Below are 22106 nucleotides of genomic sequence, written 5' to 3'. Positions count from 1 at the left end.
GCACCACCATGCCTGGCTAATTTTGTATTTTTAGTAGAGACAGGGTTTCTCCATATTGGTCCGGCTGATCTCGAACTCCTGACCTCAGGTGATCCACCTGCTTTGGCCTCCCAAAGTGCTGGGATTACAGGTGTGAGCCACCGCACCCGGCCTTCAGTTGTTTTTTTAAATGGACCTTCCAACTCAGTAGTGCCAGAAACCATGTGTTCAATATTTGAAATTATAATATTTTGATAGACGAACTGCATCTATTAGATTGCCTGTTAAACCCAAAAACTATTTGTTTTTTACAGTTATTTGTTCCAGTTTTGGGTTTGAAAAAGTGTTTGGTTTAAAAAATGTTATTTTAGCCATTTTTATTAAACTTTATGCCAAAAAAATTAATGTATGTCAGAAAGTGTTTGTCATTATGGAAATTTTCTCTTTGGATAGGCTCGCATGTCTTGGGATAGAGAGTCGACAGAAATTCGGTACCGTAGACTTCAACATTTGCTTGAAAAAAGCAATATCTACTCCAAATTTTTATTGACGAAAATGGAACAGCAACAGTTAGAGGTATGTATATGTAACTGACTGTAAGTGAAAGCTTAAAAAATTTTAAAAATAGCTTTATTGAAGTGTGTATTATATACAGTAAAATGGACAGATTTTAAGTGTACAGTTTGCTGAGTTTGACTAGTAAATACATAGATCTGTGTAACCACCAGCACAATCAAGATACAGTGCACTTCCATGAACTCCAAAATATTATCTTGTGCTGACAGTGATCCCCATGGCTGGTGTCCAGCAAACCACTGATTTGCTTTCTGTCACTATAGACCAGTATTGTTTTTTCCTAGAAAATTGTATAAATGAAATCAGGGTATTGTGCTAGTGAGTAAATAGTTGGTCTTCATCACCATTTCCTGGTATACAACTCTTGAAATCCTTGGAATCTTCAAAGTAATAGTGTTTTTTTTTTTTTTTTTTTTTTTAATGCTAATGATCAATGGCTAGCAGCCCTTAGGTAGCTTCAGGATGGGAGCCTAAGACAAAGCCTGGATTAGAGGGTTGGGATTTAGCCTCACCCTCAAACGTGAGGAAAAGAAAAGAGATGGAAAGTTAACTTGTTAACCAGTAGTCATGATTGAATCAATCATGTCTGTGTTATGAAGTCTTCATTAAAAACCGAAAAGGGCTGGGCGTGGCTCACATCTGTAATCTCAGCACTTTGGGAAGCCTAGGTAGGTGGATTGCTCGCGCCCAGAAGTTTGAGACCAGGCTGGGTAACATGGCAAAACCCTATCTCTAATAGAACAATTAGCTAGGTAAGGTGGCATGTGCCTCTAGTCCCAGCTACTTGGGAGGCTGACGCAGGAGGATGGCTTGAGCCAAGGAGATCGAGGCTGCAATGAACTGTGATGGCACCACTGCATTCTAGCCTGGGTGACAGAGCAAGACCCTGTCTCAAAAATAAAACAGGCTGGGCGCAGTGGCTCATGCCTGTAATCCCAGCACTTTGGGAGGCCAAGGCGGACAGATCACTTGAGCCTAGGAGTTTGACACCAGCCTGAGTAACATAGTGAAAACCCGTCTCTACCAAAAATATAAAAATTAGCGGGTCATGGTGGTGTGTGCCTGTAAGCCCAGCTACTCGGGAGGCTGAGGCAGGAGGATTGCTTGAACCTGGGAGGTGGAGGTTGCAGTGAGCTGAGATTGCACCACTGGATCCAGCTTGGATGACAGAGTGAGACCCTGTCTCAAAAATAAATAGATAAAAAAACAACCCAAAAGGGGACAGGGTTTGGAGAACTTCTGGATAGCTGAACACATGGAGGTTCCTGGAGAGGGTGGCGCATCCAGAAAAGGCATGGAAGCTCTGCGCTTCTTTCCCCATAACTTGTTCTATTCATGTCTTCCTCTGGTGCTCCTCTGAATATATTGTAATCTTTCTTTTTTTTTTTTGGAGACAGAGTCTTACCCTGTTGCCCAGGCTGGAGTGCAGTGCACCATCTCAGCTCACTGCAACCTCTGACTCCTGAGGCCGAGTAGCTGGGACTACAGGAGCACACCATTATGTCTGTCTTATTTTTGTATTTTTTGTAGAGACAGTTTTGCCATGTTGCCGAGGCTTGTCTGGAACTCCTGGGCTCATGTGATCTGCTTACTGTGGCCTCCCAAAGTGCTGGGATTACAGGGGTGAGCCACTGCGCCTGGACTGTCATATTCTTTATAATAAACCAATAAACTTTAGTGTTTCTTTGAGTTCTGTAACCTCCTCTAGCAAATTAGTGAAACCCAAAGAGGGGCTTGTGGGAACCCTGATTTATAGCTATTCAGTAAGAAGCACAGGTAAAGCGACTTGGGCCTTGCGATTGGCATCTGGAACTGGTAGATAAAAGTCTTGGGGACTGAACCGCCAGCGTATGGGGTATGGTGCTTTCAACCCCTAGTGTCAGAATTGAATTACAATAGAGGACATCCAGCTGGTGTCACTGCAGAAATGCTTGTTTGGTTTATAGGGAAAACCCCCACACATTGGGTCACAGAAGTCTTTTGTGTTGATTGTTGAGTGTGTAGGGAGAAACTGAGTTTGTTTTTTTCTCAATATTCTTGCACATATGCACTCTTTGTCTTGTTACTTTTGCTCAGTGTATTTTTGAGATTCATGTCATGTTTTTCTGTAGGTTATTTTTTTTTTATTCCTGAGAAGGATTCCATTAAGAAATGTCGTTATTGGGGTGTAATTGACATACACTAAACTGCACATATTAAAAATGTACAATTCCCTAAGTTTTGATATATGGATATACTTGTGAAGACATTACAATCATGATAGTGGACATACCCACTGATTCCAAAGAATTCTTTCTGCTTATTTATAATTCTTCTCGCCCATCCCTACCCCATGTTCTATCCACAGATAGCCAATTGATCTGTTTTCTGTTATTATAGGTTCATTTGCATTTTCTGTTGGTGATGGGTTCTTTTAGCTTTCATATGTCTGAATGTCTTCACTTATTTTCATTTTTGAAATACATTTTTACTGGGTAAAGAATTTTTTTTCTTTAGTACTTTATTTCTTGGAGTACTTTAAAGATGTTTCACTGTCTCCTAGCTTATGTTGTTTCTGAAAAGTGAAAGTCCTGATAATGTCTGTATGTCTGTAAGCAATTTGACTGCCTCCCTCAATCCCATTACCTTTCAGACCCATCTCCAGATGTGTTTCCTGTCTTGGGCTTTTGCCCCTGCTATTTTATGCGTGGAACGTTCTTCTAAATAACTGCATGGCTTAACTTCATCTTCAAGCCTTGACTTAAATGGTTTCTAGATGAGACTTGCCCTCACATTTTAAGAAAGTTGCTAACACACCTGATTCTCTTTACCTTGTTCTGTTCTTCCCATTGCACTTTTCATCTGATATACATCATTTATTGTATTTATTGTTTGTCTTTCCACTAGACTGTTATGAAGATTTAAAAACTTGTGCAAATTGAGAAAATACAGTAAGTCCCTGTGTCCCCATCACCTACATTTAACAATTATCGATTTAAATTTTGCTCTATTTGTCAAATCTCCTTTTTCCTTTGTTTGAAACCCTTTTATTACTTTTTTATGGTAAAGTAAAACAAATGGAAAAACAAATATTCAACTTAATGAGTTACACAGCATCTACCCCTTTCATCACCTCTTGGAAATGGTTTGAATTTTTGGTGTCTGTTAAAAATTTGTAAGAGTATGTCTAGAATAGCTTTTAGTCTAGGAATAAGTTGATCCCTTTTCTGAGCACTCTACTTGATGCCCTTTATATTAAGAGGACTTTCTACTTTGGCTGAGAGAATGTGAAATACACCTTATTATGCCTGACCCCTTGGAATATGAGAGGTTCCACCTCCTTCTTTCTGGTGACTCTTCTCCTGGCGTTGGTTACTATGCGCTTACCAGTACTCAGCCTGAGAGAGAGATAACAGCTGCCTTTGTGCAGCCTTGTCCTCTCTGGTACTTGACCCTGGGATTGCTACTGCTCTTAAGTTTTGGATTCTGTCTCCTCAACACAAAGAGACTGTTGGGCTCTGTTTGGATTTTTCTCCATTATTTGTACTTTAAAATTGTATCAGGCAGTAAGCTGGGCAGTCAGAAGATTAACCTTGTTTCCCTTTTGTTAGTGTTTACAGTCCGTTACTGCATGTTGTCTGAAAACCATGGTTTAATAAATTTTATCTGGATTTTAGTTGTTTAAGGCAGGAGGCTAAATCTGTCCCATTAGTCCATAAAGGCTTGAAGTACAAGTTCCTCCCTGTTTTTTAATTATGGTAGACCTTAGTTTTTCATTGTAAACATAAGTTATTTGAGAATTGATATGAGTTTTTTTTTTAATGTTGCACTTCCCACTTGTGACATAAGAAAAAATTATCTTACAGGAACAGAAGAAGAAAGAAAAATTGGAGAGAAAAAAGGAGTCTTTAAAAGTTAAAAAGGTAATATAGCCAGCCAGAATATTTTTTATGTCATTTAAATTTGAAGAAATACTTTTGTATTCTTCTGACTTTTTTGATCATCTGTTTAATTTTAACTTTCTTTAGTGCTAAACCTAACTTTGTTACAAGCAATGCAGAAACATGTAAAATCTGTTCCTCACTATTTAAGAAATGGAGAAAGAGCCAAAGTATGATCCACTTTAGTTTCTTATTCTATGGATTATTTTGAACGATGACAAAATTTGACTTTCTTAATTGGAAAGAATCTGCAAATTTAAACTTCAAGGCATTTTATAAGTGGCCACCTTCTTTGAAACCTGTAATGAAGTTGTGCTAGTGAGAAGAGAAATAATTTATTGAGTACATACTGTGTGTCAGGTGTGCTATCATGTCTTCTCATACTCTATTTTTTTTTTTTTTTTTTGAGATGGGGTCTCGCTCTGTCACCCAGGCTGGAGTGCAGTGGTGCAATCTCGGCTCACTGCAAGCTCTGCCTCCTGGGTTCACGCCATTCTCCTGCCTCAGCCTCCCGAGTAGCTGGGACTACAGGCGCCCGCCACCACGCCTGGCTAATTTTTTGTATTTTTAGTAGAGACAGAGTTTCACTGTGTTAGCCAGGATGGTCTCCATCTCCTGACCTCGTGATCTGCCCGCCTTGGCCTCCCAAAGTGCTGGGATGACAGGAGTGAGCCACCACGCCCAGCCTGTTTTCTCTTACTCTCACAACAGTTCTTGTTAGGTAGAGGTACTTTTTTCCCCCATTTTACATAAATAGGCTGATGCAAGGAGATAAAGAACAATCATATTCAAAGATTCTATATTTGTGAATTTGCGTACTCACTTAAATTTATGTGTAACCCCAGAGTCAAGATTTCTGACACCATCATGGTCATTTTTGGACATACTTATGTTCAGAGCAGCAAAGAATTTTAGTCTTCCGATACATATGTTTCAGGCTCAGCTCAAACATGGGTTGCTATGCTTTGTTTTCAGCTACCATATGTATGTCAAGCATATAACCTTTTCATGGTCTTTATTTAGCACCGTAATTTTTGCATTTTTTTGTGTTTTTTCCTGGTGATTTTGCTGTTAAAATGGTCCCCAACTGTTGTACCAAAGTGCTGTCTAGTGTTTCTAAGTACAAAAAAGCTGTGCCATATGGAGAAAGTGTGTCTTGGGTAAGCTTCATTTAGGCATGAGGTACAGTGCTGTTGGCCCTGAGTTCGATATTTATTTATTTATTTTATTTTATTTTATTTTTTTGAGACAGTCTTGCTCTGTCGCCTAGGCTGGAGTGCAGTGGTGCAATCTTAGCTCACTGCTACATCCACCTCCTGGGTTCAAGCAATTCTTCTGCCTCAGCCTCCCGAGTAGCTGGGACTACAGGTGCGCGCCACCATGCCTGGCTAATTTTTGTATTTTTAGTAGAGACAGGGTTTCACCATATTGGGCGGGCTGGTTTCGAATTCCTGACCTCATGATCTGCCCGCCTCGGCCTCCCAAAGTGCTGGGATTACAGGTGAGAGCCACCGCACCCAGCCGGCCCTGAGTTCAATATTAATCAACATATATATTAAATAAGATATCTTTAAAAACAGAAACACAAATAAAACAGGCTTGTGTATCGTTTGGTTGAAAATGTCATAATCAGAGTCAGAGACCCAAGCTTGTATTTTTCCTGGGGGCAATAAGTCAATAGTCATAGTGATTTTATCAAACCACAAGTATTGCAGATAATGAGAGCTGACTCTAATTTGCTGAAAATTACGGATTTGAACCCAGGATTAGTTTAAGAGCTTCTACTTAGCTTCTGTGCTAAACTGCCTTTTATTTATTTATTTTTTTTTGAGACGGAGTCTCGCTCTGTCACCCAGGTTGGAATGCAGTGGCGTGATTTTGGCTCACCGCAACCTTCATCTCCCAGGTTGAAGCAATTCTCTGCCTCAGCCTCCCAAGTAGCTGGGATTACAGGCACCTTCCACCACACCCGGCTAATTTTTGTATTTTTAGTAGAGACAGGGTTTCACCATCTTGGCCAGGCTGGTCTTGAACTCCTGATCTTGTGATCCACTCGCCTTGGCCTCCCGAAGTGCTGAGATTAAGTCCAGTTTTTTGATTCTTAGACTAGTTAATGGTGATGTTAAAATGCCTGATAAAGTATTTTGCAGACTATTTTGCAACAAAACCCATTATTTAAAACTCGTAATACTGCTAGGTGTGGTGGCTCACGCCTATAATCCCAACACTTTGGGAGGCTGAGGCAGATGGATTCCTTGAGGCCAGGAGTTCGAGACCAGCCTGGTCAACATGATGAGACCCTGTCTCTGCTAAAAATACAAAAAATTAGCTGGGTGTGGTGGTGTCTGCCTGTAGTCACGGCTACTTGGGAGGCTGAGGCACGAGTATCACTTGAACCACGGTAGGCAGAGGTTGCAGTGGGCCAAGATTGCGTCACCGCACTCTAGTCTGGGCCACAGAGGGAGAGTCTGTTCCTAAATAAATAAATAAATAAAACTGGTAATACTGAGTCTACTGAGAGAGAGTATTAAAAAAATAAAATAAAAATGGGCCAGGCACGGTGGCTCATGCCTGCAATCCCAGCACTTTGGGAGGCCAAGGTGGGCCGATCACCTGATATCAAGAGCTGGAGACCAACCTGGCCAACATGGTGAAACCCAGTCTCTACTAAAAATACAAAAATTAGCCGGGCGTGATGGCGGGTACCTGTAATCCCAGCTACTCGGGAGGCTGACACAGGAGAATTGCTTGAACCCGGGAGGCGGAGGTTGCAGTGAGCTGAGATCATGCTACTGGACTCTAGCCTGGGTGACAGAGCAAGACTCCGTCTCAAAAAAAAAAAAAAAAACCCTCTGATCCTTGACTCACTCGCTAATTTCAGAGACTTACCTAGGGCTTTTCAGATTTTTATTTTCATAGAGACAGAGCTTCACTATGTTGCCCAGGCTGGTCTCGAACTCCTGGGCTCAAGCTATCCCCCACACCCACACCCACACCTTGGCCTCCGAAAGTGCTGGGATTACAGGCATGAGCTAGCACAACTGGCCTTACCTAGGGGTTTTGAAGAACATGTTTTTATTTATATGATAATTTTACTGGCTTAATCATTTATTCCCTGCTTTTTAACCTGTTAATTTAATATATCCTTCACTTTATTCCACCTAACTTTTTATACCAGGGTTTTGATTTTTTTCCCCTCTGCTTTTTTCGTAAAGGTGTCAACTATTCTGCCTACTCTAATCGCACCAGTCCAGTCCTTTTTCATTGTTTTCTTGTTTAATCTTGAGACTTTGTAACTTAATTTAAAAATTCGTTATATATATTTTTTTGTCATTTTATCATGCATGTTGTTCACCTATTCTTGATATAATACTTTCCCAACTCTTATTTTGAAACTTAAAAAATTTTTTTAGAGGTGATGTCTCAGTAGCCCAGGCTAGAGTCCGGTAGCACCATAGTAGCTCACTACAGCTTTGAACTCCTGGGGTCAAGCCATCTTCCCACCTCAGCCTCCTGAGTAGCTGAGACTACAGGTGCACACCACCATGCTCAGCTAATTTTTACATTTTTTATAGAGGTGGGGATCTTGCTTTGTTGCCCAAGCTGGTCTTGCACTCCTGGCTTCAAGCAATCCTACTACCTAGTCCTCCTAAAGTGCTGGGATTATAGGTGTGAGCCACTGCACCTGGCCAGAAACTGTTTCTTAACATCTCATTTCCCTTACCTTCCTCACTAATAATTTTCCATTAGTATTCTCTTTTATTTCTGCTTTGGGTTATATTTAGTGTATGAATTTCATTCACAATGAATATTCCTTCAATACCCTACCTATTGAATATCTTTAGTGTAATGTATAAAGATGTACATGGCTCTGTCACCCAGGCTGCAGTGCAGTGGCGTGATACCGGCTCACTGCAAGCTCCGCTTCCGGGGTTCACGCCATTCTCCTGCCTCAGCCTCCCGAGTAGCTGGGACTACAGGTGCCCGCCACCACGCCCAGCTAATTTTTTGTATTTTTAGTAGAGACAGGGTTTCACCATGTTAGCCAGGATGGTCGTGATCTCCTGACCTCATGATCCGCCCGCCTCTGCCTCCCAAAGTGCTGGGATTACAGGCTTGAGCCACTGCGCCCGGCCAAGATGTACATGGTATTTCTAAATAAAAATGTCAACTATGGGCTGGGCGCAGTGGCTCAATGCCTGTAATCCCAGCAGTTGTGGGAGGCCTAGGTGGGCGGATCACCTGAGGTCAGGAATTCAAGACTAGCCTGGCCAACATGGTGAAACCACATCTCTACTAAAAATACAAAAATTAGCCGGGCGTGGTGGCAGGTGCCTGTAATCGCAGCTACTCTGGAGGCTGAAGCAGAGAAATCTCTTGAACCTGGCAGGCAGAGGTTGCAGTGAGCCGAGATTGTACCATTGCACATTATCCTGGGCGACAAGAGTGAAACTCCGTCTCCAAAAAATAAACAAACGAAATGCCAATTATGTTTAATTTTTAAATTTCTCTTCTAAATGGAAAAAAATGGACAGAAGTAGAACCCTTGGGAAAAAGCAGAGATTATGAACAAGTTATAGTAGGGAAATACAGAAAAATATTACATGTAGGTAAGTATAATAGTGAAAAATTGTGGATGTGGCTCAATTGCAGGAGACATTTTTTCTTAAGTTAATCAGTGCCTTTTAATGTATAATACTATAAAGTTCCTTAGTAAAATCAATATTCTGAATCCTTGTTTTGTAGGGTAAAAATTCAATTGATGCAAGTGAAGAGAAGCCAGGTAAATATCCTTATTCTAGTTTTGAAGAATATGTGTTTATATTTCTATTTTAATTGCTATCAAAAATAAAATTTCTTTTTATAGTTATGAGGAAAAAAAGAGGAAGAGAAGATGAATCATACAATATTTCAGAGGTCATGTCAAAAGAGGTAAAAATAAAAGGGAGAGGGCACCTAACATTTGATGTTGAGTAAAATGTAGGTTTTAAACCACCTTAAATCTGTACGGATTGAATATTCAATATCACGTCAAATATGTTTTTAATTTAATATATCATTTATAGGTGAAGCTGCCAAAATGTTTGAAGCTATCTACCAACCTACAGTAGACTTGAGACTAATCTGAAACTAATGTCATCTGACCTTCATAGACTTTTTTTTTTTTTGAGATGGAGCTCTGTGGTCCATGCTGCCTTGCAGTGTCACTATATCTGCTCACTGCAACCTCCACCTCACGGGTTCAAGCGATTCTCCTGTCTCAGCCTCCCAAGTAGCTGGGATAACAGGCGCCAACCACCACGCCTGGCTAATTTTTGTATTTTTAGTAGGGATGGGGTTTCACCATGTTGGCCAGGCTGACTTAAGGTGAACTCCTGACTTAAGGTGATCCGCCCGCCTCGGTCTTCTAAAATGCCAGATTACAGGCATGAGCCATCATGCCCATCCTCACTTAAGTGGCAAGTAGGCTTATAACTTTAGGTTCTGGTTTTCTTTTCTTTCTTTCGTTTCCTTCCTTCCTTCCTTTCTAGCTTCCTTCTTTTTTTTCTTCTTTTCTTTTTTTGAGACAGTGTATCACTCTGTGACTCGAGCTGGAGTGCAGTGGCACAATCATGGCTCACTGCAGCCTCGACCTTATGGGCTCAAGTGATCCTCCTACCTCAGCCCCCTGAGTAGCTGGGACTACAGGTGTGTGACACCATGCACAGCTGGCTAATTTTTAAATTTTTTGTAGCGATGAGATGTCATGTTGCCTAGGCTGCTCTTGAGCTCTTGGGTTCAAATGATCTTTTTGCTTCAGCCTCCCAAACTGCTGAGAGTACAGGTGTGAGCCAGTGTGCCCAGCTTTTTGTTGGTTTTCTTTTTTTTTTTCTTTTTTTTTTTTTGGTGAGACGAAGATTTACTCTTGTTGCCCAGGCTGGAGTGCAGTGGCGCGATCTAGGCTCACTGCATCCTCCGCCTCCCAGGTTCAAGCAATTTTTCTGCCTCAGCCTCCCGAGTAGCTGGGATTACAGGCATGTGCCACCACACCTGGCTAATGTTGTATTTTTAGTAGAGATGGGGTTTCAGTGTGTTGCCCAGGCTGATCTTGAACTCCTGACCTCAGGTGATCCACCCACCTCGGCCTCCAAAAGTGCTGGGATTACAGGTGTGAGCCACTGCGCCCGGCCTTTGCTGGTTTTCTTATTTGGGTTATTATAGATAACAGTAATAGCTTTGACTCCACCTATTATCTTGTGCTTATTAAGTACCTAGTGGACTTGTATAGCATTTTGCAAGGAACTGTGGAAACAACAGGCATGGGCATAGAGCTTAAAATTACATATATGTTGCGGAGAGTTGGGGGGAAAGGGTAGGGTAGTAAAGACACTGTCTGACCAGAGCAGAGAAGTGTTTTAGGGAAAAAGATGGTACCAGCTCTTTGTTAAAGGAGTCTGAGCCTGGCCTAGTCAGAAATTGTCACTATAATTTAACTTTTTGTAACCCCTAACCTTGTCTTAAGAACTTTATTCTTGTTCTTTGTTGAAGATTTTATGAAACTGAAATCATATGCTCATTTCTAAAACCAGCTTTTTTTCATTTCTCACTTTTTACTTCAAAATATGAATGAATTAGAGCATCTTCAGTTCTGACAAACCAGTTCCTTAGCATGTTTTTAATGTGTCACATTCTTTCTTTTTTTTTTTTCTTGGAGACAGAGTCTTGCTCTGTCCCCCAGGCTGGAATGCAGTGGCGCAATCTAGGCTCACTGCTACAAGCTCCGTCTCCCATATGCAAGCGATTCTTATGTCTCAGCCTCTGAGAAGCTGAGATTACAGGCACCTATTTGTATTTTTAGTAGAGACAAGGTTTTGCCATGTTGGCCAGGATGGTCTTGAACTACTGACCTCAGGTGATCCTCACGCCTTCATCTCCCAAAGTGCTGCAATTACAGGCATGAGGCACCACTCCCGGCCACATTCTTATATTTAAAAAAAAGCACAACTCTGTTGTCTACTGTTGTTCTTTTACCTGAAGTTCAAACTCTTCAGCTCTTTGTAAGAAAAATTTACATAATACTTTTCTTTTTCTCTAGGGATGCAGTGATAGTTTTTCATTGAAAAATAATCATCAGGGGGCCAGGAGCAGTGGTTCACGCCTGTAATCGCAGCATTTTGGGAGGCTGAGGCGGGTGGATCACCTGAGGCCAGGAGTTCGAAACCTGTCTGGCCAACATGGTGAAACCCCATCTCTACTAAAAATACAAAATTAGCTCGGCTTGGTGGCGCATGCCTGTAATCCCAGCTACTTGGGCAGGCTGAGGCAGGAGAATCGCTTGAACCCCAGAGGCGGAGGTTGCAGTGAGCTGAGATGGCACCATTGCACTCCAGCCTGGGCAACAAGAGTGAAACCCCATCTCGAAAAAGAAAAACCACTTTTAATATGCCATACTGAAGTTTAGCCAGTCATACAGCTGTTTATTTAATTTGTTAAATGGTTGTGGAATATCGGTTTTGGGCAAACTTTGTCATAGGTGGATGAAATCCATTAGTAAAGAAAGGTAAACGCTGTCTTCACCTTAGCCTACATACAGAGAGATATATAGGAGTCAGTAGTCAATGAAATTGAATTTTTTTTTTGAGACAATGTTTCTATTACCCTGGCTTGAATGCAGCTGGCACAATCTCAGCTCACTGCAGCCTCAACCTCCCAGACTCAAGTGATCCTCCTGTCTCACACTCCCCAGTAGCAAAAATCTGCCACCAGGCCTGGCTGATTTTTGTATTTTTTTATAGAGATGGGGTTTTGTCATGTTGTCTAGGCTTGTCTCGAATTTTTGGGCTTCTGCCTCAGCCTCCCAAAGTACTGGGATTACAGGTCTGAGCCACTGTGTCCAGTTGGGAATTGGATGTTTATACACCATATTAGAGGTGCTCTTCACTCTGGCATGCAGTTCCTGAACCTTTTCATCTATGGAAAGGAAATGATATCTGTGTTGTGACTTGAAGGATAAAAGTTAAATTATTTAAAGGTGGGATTAATAGGGAAAGAGTAAAGTACAGGGAAGACAGTGGGGGAGGTGTTTTAGGAAGAAATAATAGCATTGAACAAATATCCAGGGTCCAGAGAGACTGGCAGTTTCAAAAAAATTGAAGTAAATTATATTTGCCTCCAATTTGTATATAAGTGAAAAGAGTGATGAAGGAAGGATGAAGCTGTAGATGTAAGCATGGTCAGGAGTTTAAGCCTGCCATAAGTAAAGTAGGAAGCTATTGAAAGATTTTAAGCAAATTTCCATTTTGGTAAATCACTTGGCTAGTGTATTCAGAGATCTGTGAGCATAGCAGTTTTTCTTTCTTTCTTTTTTTTTTTTTTTTTGAGACAAGGTTTCACTGTGTGGCCCAGGCTGGAGTGCAGTGGCGCGATCTCGGCTCACTGCAACCTCCGTCTCCCAGTTCAAGCAATTCTTTCACCTCAGCTCCCTGAGTAGTCCAGCGCCTGGGACTACAGGCACGTGCCACCACGCCTGGCTGTTTTTGTATTTTTTTGGTAGAGAGGTGGTTTCACCATGTTGGCCAGGCTGGTCTCAAACTCCTGACCCAAAGTGATCTGCCTGTCTCTGCCTTCCAAAGTGCTGGGATTACAGGTGTGAGCCACCATGCCTGGCCCCATACCAGTTATTATTTCATTTACTGTTATTTCTTTCTTCTGTATATTTACTGAATTTCCTGCTCTCTTTTCCTCTTTGCCTAACTAAATTCTTTCCATTGTTTCATTCTCACCTTACTTGCTGAAGAATCTCTAAATCCGTGAATGCATTTGGAGAGGTATAACCCAATTGAGTGTTCTGCCACTGTGGACCCTGCTGCTCCAAATTATCCCTTCTGTTTCTTCACCTTTTCCTTCCTCACTGGGTCTTTGCCTTTCAATTATAGATACATTGTGTTTTCCTGTCTGCAGAACAAAAATTTTTGAACCAGTCTTTCTAGATTGCCCTGTTTTCTATTCTTTATTTCCAAGTTTTTTTTTGAGACAGAGTTTTGCTCTTGTTGCCCAGGCTGGAGTGCAACGGCGCCATCTCGGCTCATCGCAACCTCCGCCTCCCAGGTTCAAGTGATTCTCCTGCGTCAGCCTTCCTGAGTAGCTAGGATTACAGGGATGCGCCACCACGCCTGGCACATTTTGTATTTTTAGTAGAGGCGGGGTTTCTCCATGTTGGTCAGGCTGGTCTCGAACTCCCGATCTCAGGTGATCCACCCACCTTGGCCTCCCAAAGTGCTGGGATTACAGGCATGAGCCACTGCGCTGGCCTATTTCCAAGCTTTTTAAGAGTAGGCTGGACTGGACATGATGCCTGACACCTGTTATCCCAGCACTTTGGGAGGCCAAGGTGGGAGGATCACTTAAGCCCAGGAGTTAAAGACTAGTTTGGGCAACATGGCGAAATCCTGTCTCTACAAAAAAAAATACAGAAATAGCCAGGTGTGGTGGCGCACGACTTTGGTCCTAGCTACACAGGAGGCTGAAGTGAGAGGATCACCTGAGCCTGGGGAGGTCAAGGCTGCAGTGAGATGAGATTGTGCCACTGCACTGCAGCATGGACAAGAGAATGAGACCCTGGTTTTTTTTTTTTTTTTTTGGGAGACAGAGTCTCGCTCTGTCGTCAGGCTGGAGTGCAGTGCTGCGATCTTGACTCACTGCAACTTCCGCCTCCCGGGTCCAAGCGATTCTCCTGCCTCAGCATCTTGAGTAGCTGGGACTACAGGTGCACATCACCACGCCCAGCTAATTTTTGTATTTTTAGTAGAGATGGGGTTTCACCATTTTGGCCAGGATGGTCTAGATCTCTTGACCTCGTGATCCATCTGCCTTGGCCTCCCAAAGGGCTGGGATTACAGGCGTGAGCCATCGCGCCTGGCCCTTTTTTTTTTTTTTTCGAAGAGTAGCCTGTACATATTTCCTTACACATTATGCAGTTGAGTAGTTTTATGCCTACCAGTTGAATTTATTGGTATCTTTCAAATTGATACCTAGCACAAAGTAAACAATTTATCCTTTCCTCTCTTTTTTCCCAATCTTGCTCTTTTGTTTTCTCTTTTTTTGGTGTTAATGTCAGAACCGGTATCTACTGTGTCATCTAAAACAGAATTTAGGAGGTTAGCTGAATTTCCTTATATATCTAGATTTTTATCGATTTCTGTGAGTCATTTCATTTGCTGCTACTCTGGTGTTTATGCCCTTACTCTGCCCTATTTATAGTAGTTTCTTAATTGATTTTTATAATCCTAGTCTAGCTCTCATTCATTGTCAAGACTACCAGATTGGTTTTTCTGAAACTCAAATTTAGTTACTCATAACCTCCATTACTTTTTATGGTTTCACAAGGAATTGCATTTTCTTGTAGAAAAATTTGAGAATAAACAAAATACAAGAAAATCACCTGAAAAGCTGTCACAGATAATCACTAACATTTTGGTATATGTATATTCTTTTTCTTTGTATTATGGAAAATCTCAAAAATTACAAATGTTTAGAGGATAGTAAATTGAATGTCCACCTTTATCACCTTTTTTTTTTTTTTGAGACGGAGTTTCACTCTTGTTGCCCAGGCTGGAGTGCAATGGCATGATCTCGGCTCTCAGCAATGTCCGCCTCTCAGGTTCAAGCGATTCTCCTGCCTCAGCCTCCCGAGTAGCTGGGATTACAGGCATGCGCCATCACGCTTGGCTAATTTTGTAGTTTTATTAGAGACGGGGTTTCTCCATGTTGGTCAGGTTGGTGTCGAACTCCTGACCTCAGGTGATCCACCCGCCTGGGCCTCCCAAAGTGCTGGGATTACAGGCATGAGCCACCGTGCCCAGCCAATCGCTTTTTAATTCTGGGATATTTTAAGAAAAAGCCCAGCAAGACTTTTTTTTTTTTTCTTAAGGTGGAGTCTCGCACTGTCACCTGGGCTGGAGTGCAGTGGCGTGATCTCGGCTTACTGCAACCTTTGCCTCCTGGGTTCAAGTGAGTCTCCTGTCTCAGCCTCCCAAGTAGCTGGAATTACAAGTGCCTGCCACCACGCCCAGCTAATTTTTTGTATTTTTAGTAGAGAAAGGGTTTCACCATGTTGGCCAGGCTAGTCTCAAACTCCTGACCTTGTGATTTGCCTGCCTTGGCCTCCCAAAGTGCTGGGATTACAGGCGTGAGCCACCGTGCCGGGCCAAGACTATTTTTTTTTTTTTTTTTTTGTGGCGCAATCTTGGCTCACTGCAAGCTCCGCCTCCTGGGTTCACGCCGTTCTCCTGCCTCAGCCTCTCCGAGTAGCTGGGACTACAGGCGCCCGCCACCACGCCCGGCTAATTTTTTTTTTTTTTGTATTTTTAGTAGAGACGGGGTTTCACCGTGGTCTCGATCTCCTGACCTCGTGATCCGCCCGCCTCGGCCTCCCAAAGTGCTGGGATTACAAGCGTGAGCCACCGCGCCCGGCCTAAGACTATTTTTTAGAACCATAACCACAATACAGTTATCACACTTTTGAAAGTCAATGGGAATTCCTTAATATTTAAATTTCTCAATAGGCTAATTTTTATTTTTAGGGATGGGGGCTTGCTGTATTGACGAGACTGGAGTGTAGTGGCTATTCCTCAGTATTGTCATAGTGACTACACCTCAAACACCTGGGCTCATATGATCCTCCTGCCTCAGTGTCCCGAGTAGTAGTACAGGGATTATAGGCACTTCCCACTGTGATCTGCTTAGCTCATACATTTTAAAAAAAATAGTTGGTTCGAATCAGGATCCGAAAAAGTTACATAAATTGTGTTTGATTAATGTGTATCTTGGGTCTCTTTTAGATCTGGAGTGTCTTTCATCTTTTTTAAGAAACATTATTTGTTGAAGAAAATGAGTAATTCTGTATAATTCCCCACATTCTAGACTTTACTGATTGTATCCCCATGATTTCTCTGCCTCTTATGTTTCCTGTTAACTATAGTAACTATAAGTTAAATACAGAAGTTTGTGATTAAGGTGTTTTTTTATTTTTGTTTTTGTTTTTGTTTTTGTTTTTTTTTTTTTGGGAGACAGGGTCTTGCTCTGTTGCCCAGGGTGGAGTGCAGTGGTGCCATCTCGGCTCATTGCAACCTCTGACTCCTGGGCTCAAGCAGTCCTCCCACCCCATCCTTCTGAGTAGCTGGGACTACAGGCATGTACCACCAAGCCCAGCCAACTTTTATATTTTTTGTAGAGATGGGATCTCACCATGTTGCCCATGCTTGATTTTTAATAAGAATACTTCATTGGTGGTATTTATAGATTTTCATTTATTTCCAAATTGTTCTTTCATAAGTTTCATTTTATCTAGTCATTTTACAGGACAGCTTTTATCAGTTCCTGGTATAAAATCCTTTTAGCCTCAGCCTTATAATATGAATATCTATACATACATAATACTTCATACACACACGATATAGATATATTCCCGTGTATATATAAGTGTGTGTCAGCCACTTACATGTCCTGTTACTCTTCTATGAATCTTAAATTTGATATTGCTGTTTTGAATGTACTTCATCCCCTATGCCTTCTATATTCTGTTTGAAATCTACCCTCACTATCTTGAATGATAAAGCCTGGTGACAACTTTTTAGATAATTTTATGTAAGATAATTATTTGCTAAGTCATCCAGTGGCACACTTGGGTATTGTTTGTCTCCCTACCATCAGCATCTAGTAGGTACTTCAAAATCAGAGCACTTTATTCTGTATTTTTAATTTTTTCTGTCTTTGCCTCTTACCCAGGGATGCAAACTCAGATGTCTTTCCACAGAGGCCTAAAGTGGGCTGTAACATGGTTTGGCAGACTTTTTCCGTAAATAGCCAGATAGTAAATATTTTTAGCTTTTGAGTAGTTTTGTGGGCAACTCCTCAACCCTGTACTCTGCTGTTGTTGCTTGAAAGCAGCCATAGACAAACTGTAAACAAGTGAGGCTGACTTTGTTCCAATTTATTCCATTGCTTTGCTTTTAAAAAAATACCTATGTATTCGCTTAGCTGGAGTTGATCTACAGGCCATAGTTTGCTGACCCCAGGACTAGAGGTTTGTTGCCATGTGTGAATTTGTACTTAATCTACTCAGATTAAAAGAAAGAAAAGCTGGAAAATCACTGTATTTGATGAAATATCCCATTGTATAAGTGTTCCCAAATTAGCTTAGAATGTTATGAAATATTATGAGCCAGTAATGTCTATAGGCTTATTTCTGCCTGAAGGCCACTGGTTTTATCTTGAGAATCTCATCCTCATTTCCTGGCAAAATGAGCACAGAATAAATGCTTGTTGAATAAATAAATAAATGAACCTCATACATTATTAATTTGTTTTTGTTTCCTCAAACTACTAGGAAATTTTGTCTGTGGCTAAAAAAAATAAAAAGAATGAGGTAAGAAATTTATAATATAAGATTAAGTTTAGACGTCATATTTACTTCTCTGTTACTAGTCCTTTTTCTTTAATCAGCAGTGTACGTTCTTTTCACTATTTATCCTGTTTCTTTGCTTTTAAAAAAAAAACCTATGTATTCACTTCTTCCATATCCAACATTCTTCTTTTTTATGTATCAACTTTAGTTAGGTGTTTTATTGCATGATTCTTGATGTACAAATGTTAATTTATGGGTCTAGCAATGTTGCTTTTAACTTGTGAATCTGGCAGTGATACAAGTGCTCGTACCCATGTGGATATAAACCGTGAGTCATCTTGTGGAAGCTGTGAAGGATGCCTTAATCTTGCTTCAGACCTTAAGGATTTTTTAAGTTTCTTAAAAGTTCTGTTTGAGAAGGCTTGATTTCTGAGCCACCTCTTCACTTACCCCATTTTATGTAGAGAGGTTCCTTGTTACCTGACTTTTTATTGCTCAAGTACTTAAAATTACGAGGTTGCATAGGGAAGCAAAATAATCATGACATGAAAATATTCATGAATGGATATGAACTTCAGGTAGTTAATTTACATATTAAAGATTTTTAGGCCTTTGGGAAATTAATGTTTATAAAATGAGAGATAATCTATTTGGTCATATAATTTTGTCCAAAATTTATACTGTAAAAGTGTCTTGATTTTTATTCTTTGTTAAGTATAAGGACTGGTTTATGGGTGCAGTTTAGTTGGATTTTTAAAGATTTAGTTAGATAAACATTTAGTTGGATTTCTAAGATAAAGTCTAGATGTAATCTTCTGTAATTTACCATGGGATTTTGGCTTCATTTTATAACTTACAGTCAGTCAGTAAGAAATAGTTGTTAAGTATGGTATTTTAATAAATTTCGACACTTGCATACACTTGTGTAACCACCATCCAAATCAAGGTATAGAACATTTCCATTGTAGAGGGATCTCTTCTATGTCTTTCCACCCCTAAACCCAGGGGAGGCCACTTTGTACACCTTTTATAGGATGGCTTATTATTTCCTTTCCACTCAATATGTCTGTGGTACTCATTTATGTTGTTGAGCATATTAGTAACTGGTTTCTTCTTATTGTTGACTAGTATTCTGTTGAATGAATGTTACAATTTTCTCATCCATCCCCTTATTGATGGTCATTTGGGTTGTTTGCAGTTTGTGACTTTTATGAGTAAGGTTGCTATGATAATTTGCATACAAGTCCATGTGTAGACATGTTTTCATACTTTTTGCCTGTGTACCTGGGAATGGTATTGTTGTGTTATATGGCAAATGTATGTTCATAAGAAAGTACAGATTTTTCCCCCCAAAGTAAACACATCATTTTATTCTCTTGCCAGCAGTGTTTGAAAATTCTAGCTTACATTATTGTCAGCATTTGATAGTCTTTTTAATTTCAGCCATTTTATTAGAAGAGAAATGGTAACTTGTGTGGTTTTTAACTTGCATTTTCCTAATTACTACTGAAGTAGAGTATATTTTTATGTTCTTTGATAACTATGTTTTCTTTTTTGAGATGGAGTCATGCTCTGTCGCTCAGGCTGGAGTGCAATGGCACGATCTCGGCTCACTGCAAACTCTGCCTCCCAGGTTCAAGCGATTCTCCTGCCTCAGCCTCCCAAGTAGCTGGGACAACAGGCGCACGCCACCATGCTCAGCTAATTTTTGTATTTTTAGTAGAGACAGTGTGTCACCATTTTGGCCAGGATGGTTTTGATCTCTTGACCTCATGATCTGCCTGCCTCGGCCTCCTAAAGTGCTGGCATTACAGGCGTGAGCCGCCATGCCTGGCCTATATGTTTTCTTTTGTAAAGTATCTGTTAGTATCTTTTGCCCATCTTATTTATGCATACTGTATTTTCTGTGTAACAGTTTAATTATTGAGTATCACAATATTAGAAGTTTGGAAGAGAGGTACAATTCTAATGATCTTTTCCAAAGTATGTGCCTGATTTTAATTTGTAAGGGTTATTCTCAGATTTTTATATTTTATTTTATTTTATTTTATTTTATTTTATTTTATTTTATTTTATTTTATTTTTTGAGGCAGAGTCTCCTGTCACTTAGGCTGGAGTGCAGTGGCTGTGTTCATGGCTCACTGCAGCCTTGACTTCCTGGGTTCAAGTGATCCTCAGCCTCCTGAGTAGCTGGGATACAGGCAGTTGTGTGCAACCACACCTAGCTAATTTTTTGTATTTTTAGTAGAGACAGGGTTTCGCCATGTTGTCCAGGGTGGTCTTGGACACCTGGACTCAGGTGATCCATCCTCCTGCCTCAGCTTCCCAAAGTGCTGTGATTATAGGATTAGCTACTGTGCCAGCCTGTTACTGTTTTTTTTAGTAGCTTTGCATTTGTAGAGGGACGGCAATGTCTCCAGTTTTTTAATACAGGTGTGATCTTAGTCTTCTATACTTAATGATTATAGGACTTGGTAGATTTTGTTAGTTACATTTTCTGATAAATGGTGGCATACAGCAGCATTTTGTATAACACATCTTATTAAACTTTTCTCTACAGGATGAAAACTCTTCCTCTACTAATCTCTGTGTGGAAGATCTTCAGAAAAATAAAGATTCAAATAGTATAATTAAAGATAGATTGTCTGAAACGGTTAGGCAGAATACTAAATTCTTTTTTGACCCAGTCCGGAAGTGTAATGGTCAGCCAGTACCTTTTCAACAACCAAAGCACTTCACGGGAGGAGTGATGCGATGGTACCAAGTAGAAGGCATGGAATGGCTTAGGGTAATGAATTGTAATTTTTAATACAAGTTACTGGTTTTATTTCTATAGTAGCCTAATAATTTGATGTACCACAACTTGAGTCATTTCTATCATGTTTCACTATTATACATTTGTGTGTGAATACTTGCTTTCTGATTTCTTTACCCTGAATTTTTAGAAGTGGAAATTATCTTGTTAATGGCTTCCAACACTTTTATGGCTTTGATAAAGGACTTTCCACAGTGTTGTTATAATTTATGGTGTAAATATATCAGTTTTAACATAATTCTCATCTTTGGGTGTGATTTTTTAAAGAGAAGAAATAAAATACTGTAACCCTGTAGTTGTTTATATCCGAGTTTAAATACAGTATCTATTATTTTGTCCAGATGCTTTGGGAAAATGGAATCAATGGCATTTTAGCAGATGAAATGGGATTGGGTAAGACAGTTCAGTGCATTGCTACTATTGCATTGATGATTCAGAGAGGAGTACCAGGACCTTTTCTTGTCTGTGGCCCGTTGTCTACACTTCCTAACTGGATGGCTGAATTCAAAAGATTTACACCAGATGTAAGACATGCTTCCTTATGTTAAAATTATAATTTTACATGTTTTCTTATGCTTTGTTGTTGTAGGAATTAAATTGTAGAACTCTTATAATTATATTAGTTCCTCTATAAATATTTTGTCTGATTTGACATACTCAATCTGTGCAATACCCTAATTTAAATTTATATAGTATAGGTTTTGGAGATCCCTGACATCTTTCCTAAAATATTCCTGAATGATTTTCAGTGCATTGGTTAATTTGATTCGACCGAGACAGACTTAGGTAGAGATTTTATTAAAAATTCTGCTTATTCTTCACTTGATCTTTGCCAAAAGGCTGAGAAGAGAGTTTTCTGTTTTTTCTAACTTTTTTCTATACACGTTACCTTCTGCAATTTTTTTTTTTTTTTTTTTGAGATGGAGTCTGTGTTGCCCAGGCTGGAGGGCAGTGATGCAGTCTTGGTTCACTGCAATCTCTGCCTCCCATGTTGAAGTGATTCTTGTGCCTCAGCCACCCGAATAGCTGGGATTACAAGCATGTGCCACCATGCCCAGCTAATTTTATATTTTTAGTAGAGACGATGTCTTGCCATGTTGGCCAGGCTGGTCTTGAACTCCTGGCCTGAAGAGATCCGCCCGCTTTGGCCTCCCAAAGTACTGGGATTATAGACGTGAGCCACTGTACCCCCTGGGCCCAGCCCTTCTGGCACGTTTTTGCCTTATGAGAAATATATATATTCTAGACGTAGTATCACCATCTGCCTCATTTTTATATATATACATATATATAAAAATATAAATATATATATATATATAATTTATTTATTTTGAAATGGAGTCTGTCTCTGTCACCAGGCTGGAGTGTAGTAGCTGGGACTACAGGCGCACACCACAAGGTCCGGCTAATTTTTGGTATTTTAGTAGAGACG

General features: G+C 40.4%; 1 protein-coding gene across 5 annotated transcripts in view; it reads left to right on the top strand.

The window, feature by feature from the left end:
- HELLS (helicase, lymphoid specific) overlaps positions 1-22106 on the top strand; it is a 61860-nt gene that overhangs the window by 6474 nt on the left and 33280 nt on the right. For 4 of the 5 annotated variants that reach the window (XM_058436197.1, XM_058436196.1, XM_032136385.2 and 1 more), the window contains exons 3-9: positions 433-555; positions 4401-4457; positions 9222-9258; positions 9343-9407; positions 17842-17880; positions 20420-20647; positions 21016-21198. In XM_058436197.1, the coding sequence (XP_058292180.1) occupies positions 433-555; positions 4401-4457; positions 9222-9258; positions 9343-9407; positions 17842-17880; positions 20420-20647; positions 21016-21198 (732 nt within the window). Of the gene's footprint in view, positions 1-432; positions 556-3449; positions 3486-4400; positions 4458-9221; positions 9259-9342; positions 9408-17841; positions 17881-20419; positions 20648-21015; positions 21199-22106 lie in introns of those variants that run through there. The other variant, XM_058436198.1, reaches the window with a different exon arrangement.

The sequence above is a fragment of the Hylobates moloch genome, unplaced genomic scaffold, assembly GCF_009828535.3.
Source record: "Hylobates moloch isolate HMO894 unplaced genomic scaffold, HMol_V3 SCAFFOLD_3, whole genome shotgun sequence".
NCBI lineage: Eukaryota > Metazoa > Chordata > Mammalia > Primates > Hylobatidae > Hylobates > Hylobates moloch.
Note: the sequence above shows the minus strand (reverse complement) of the source record. Positions and strands in the feature narration are given on the sequence as shown.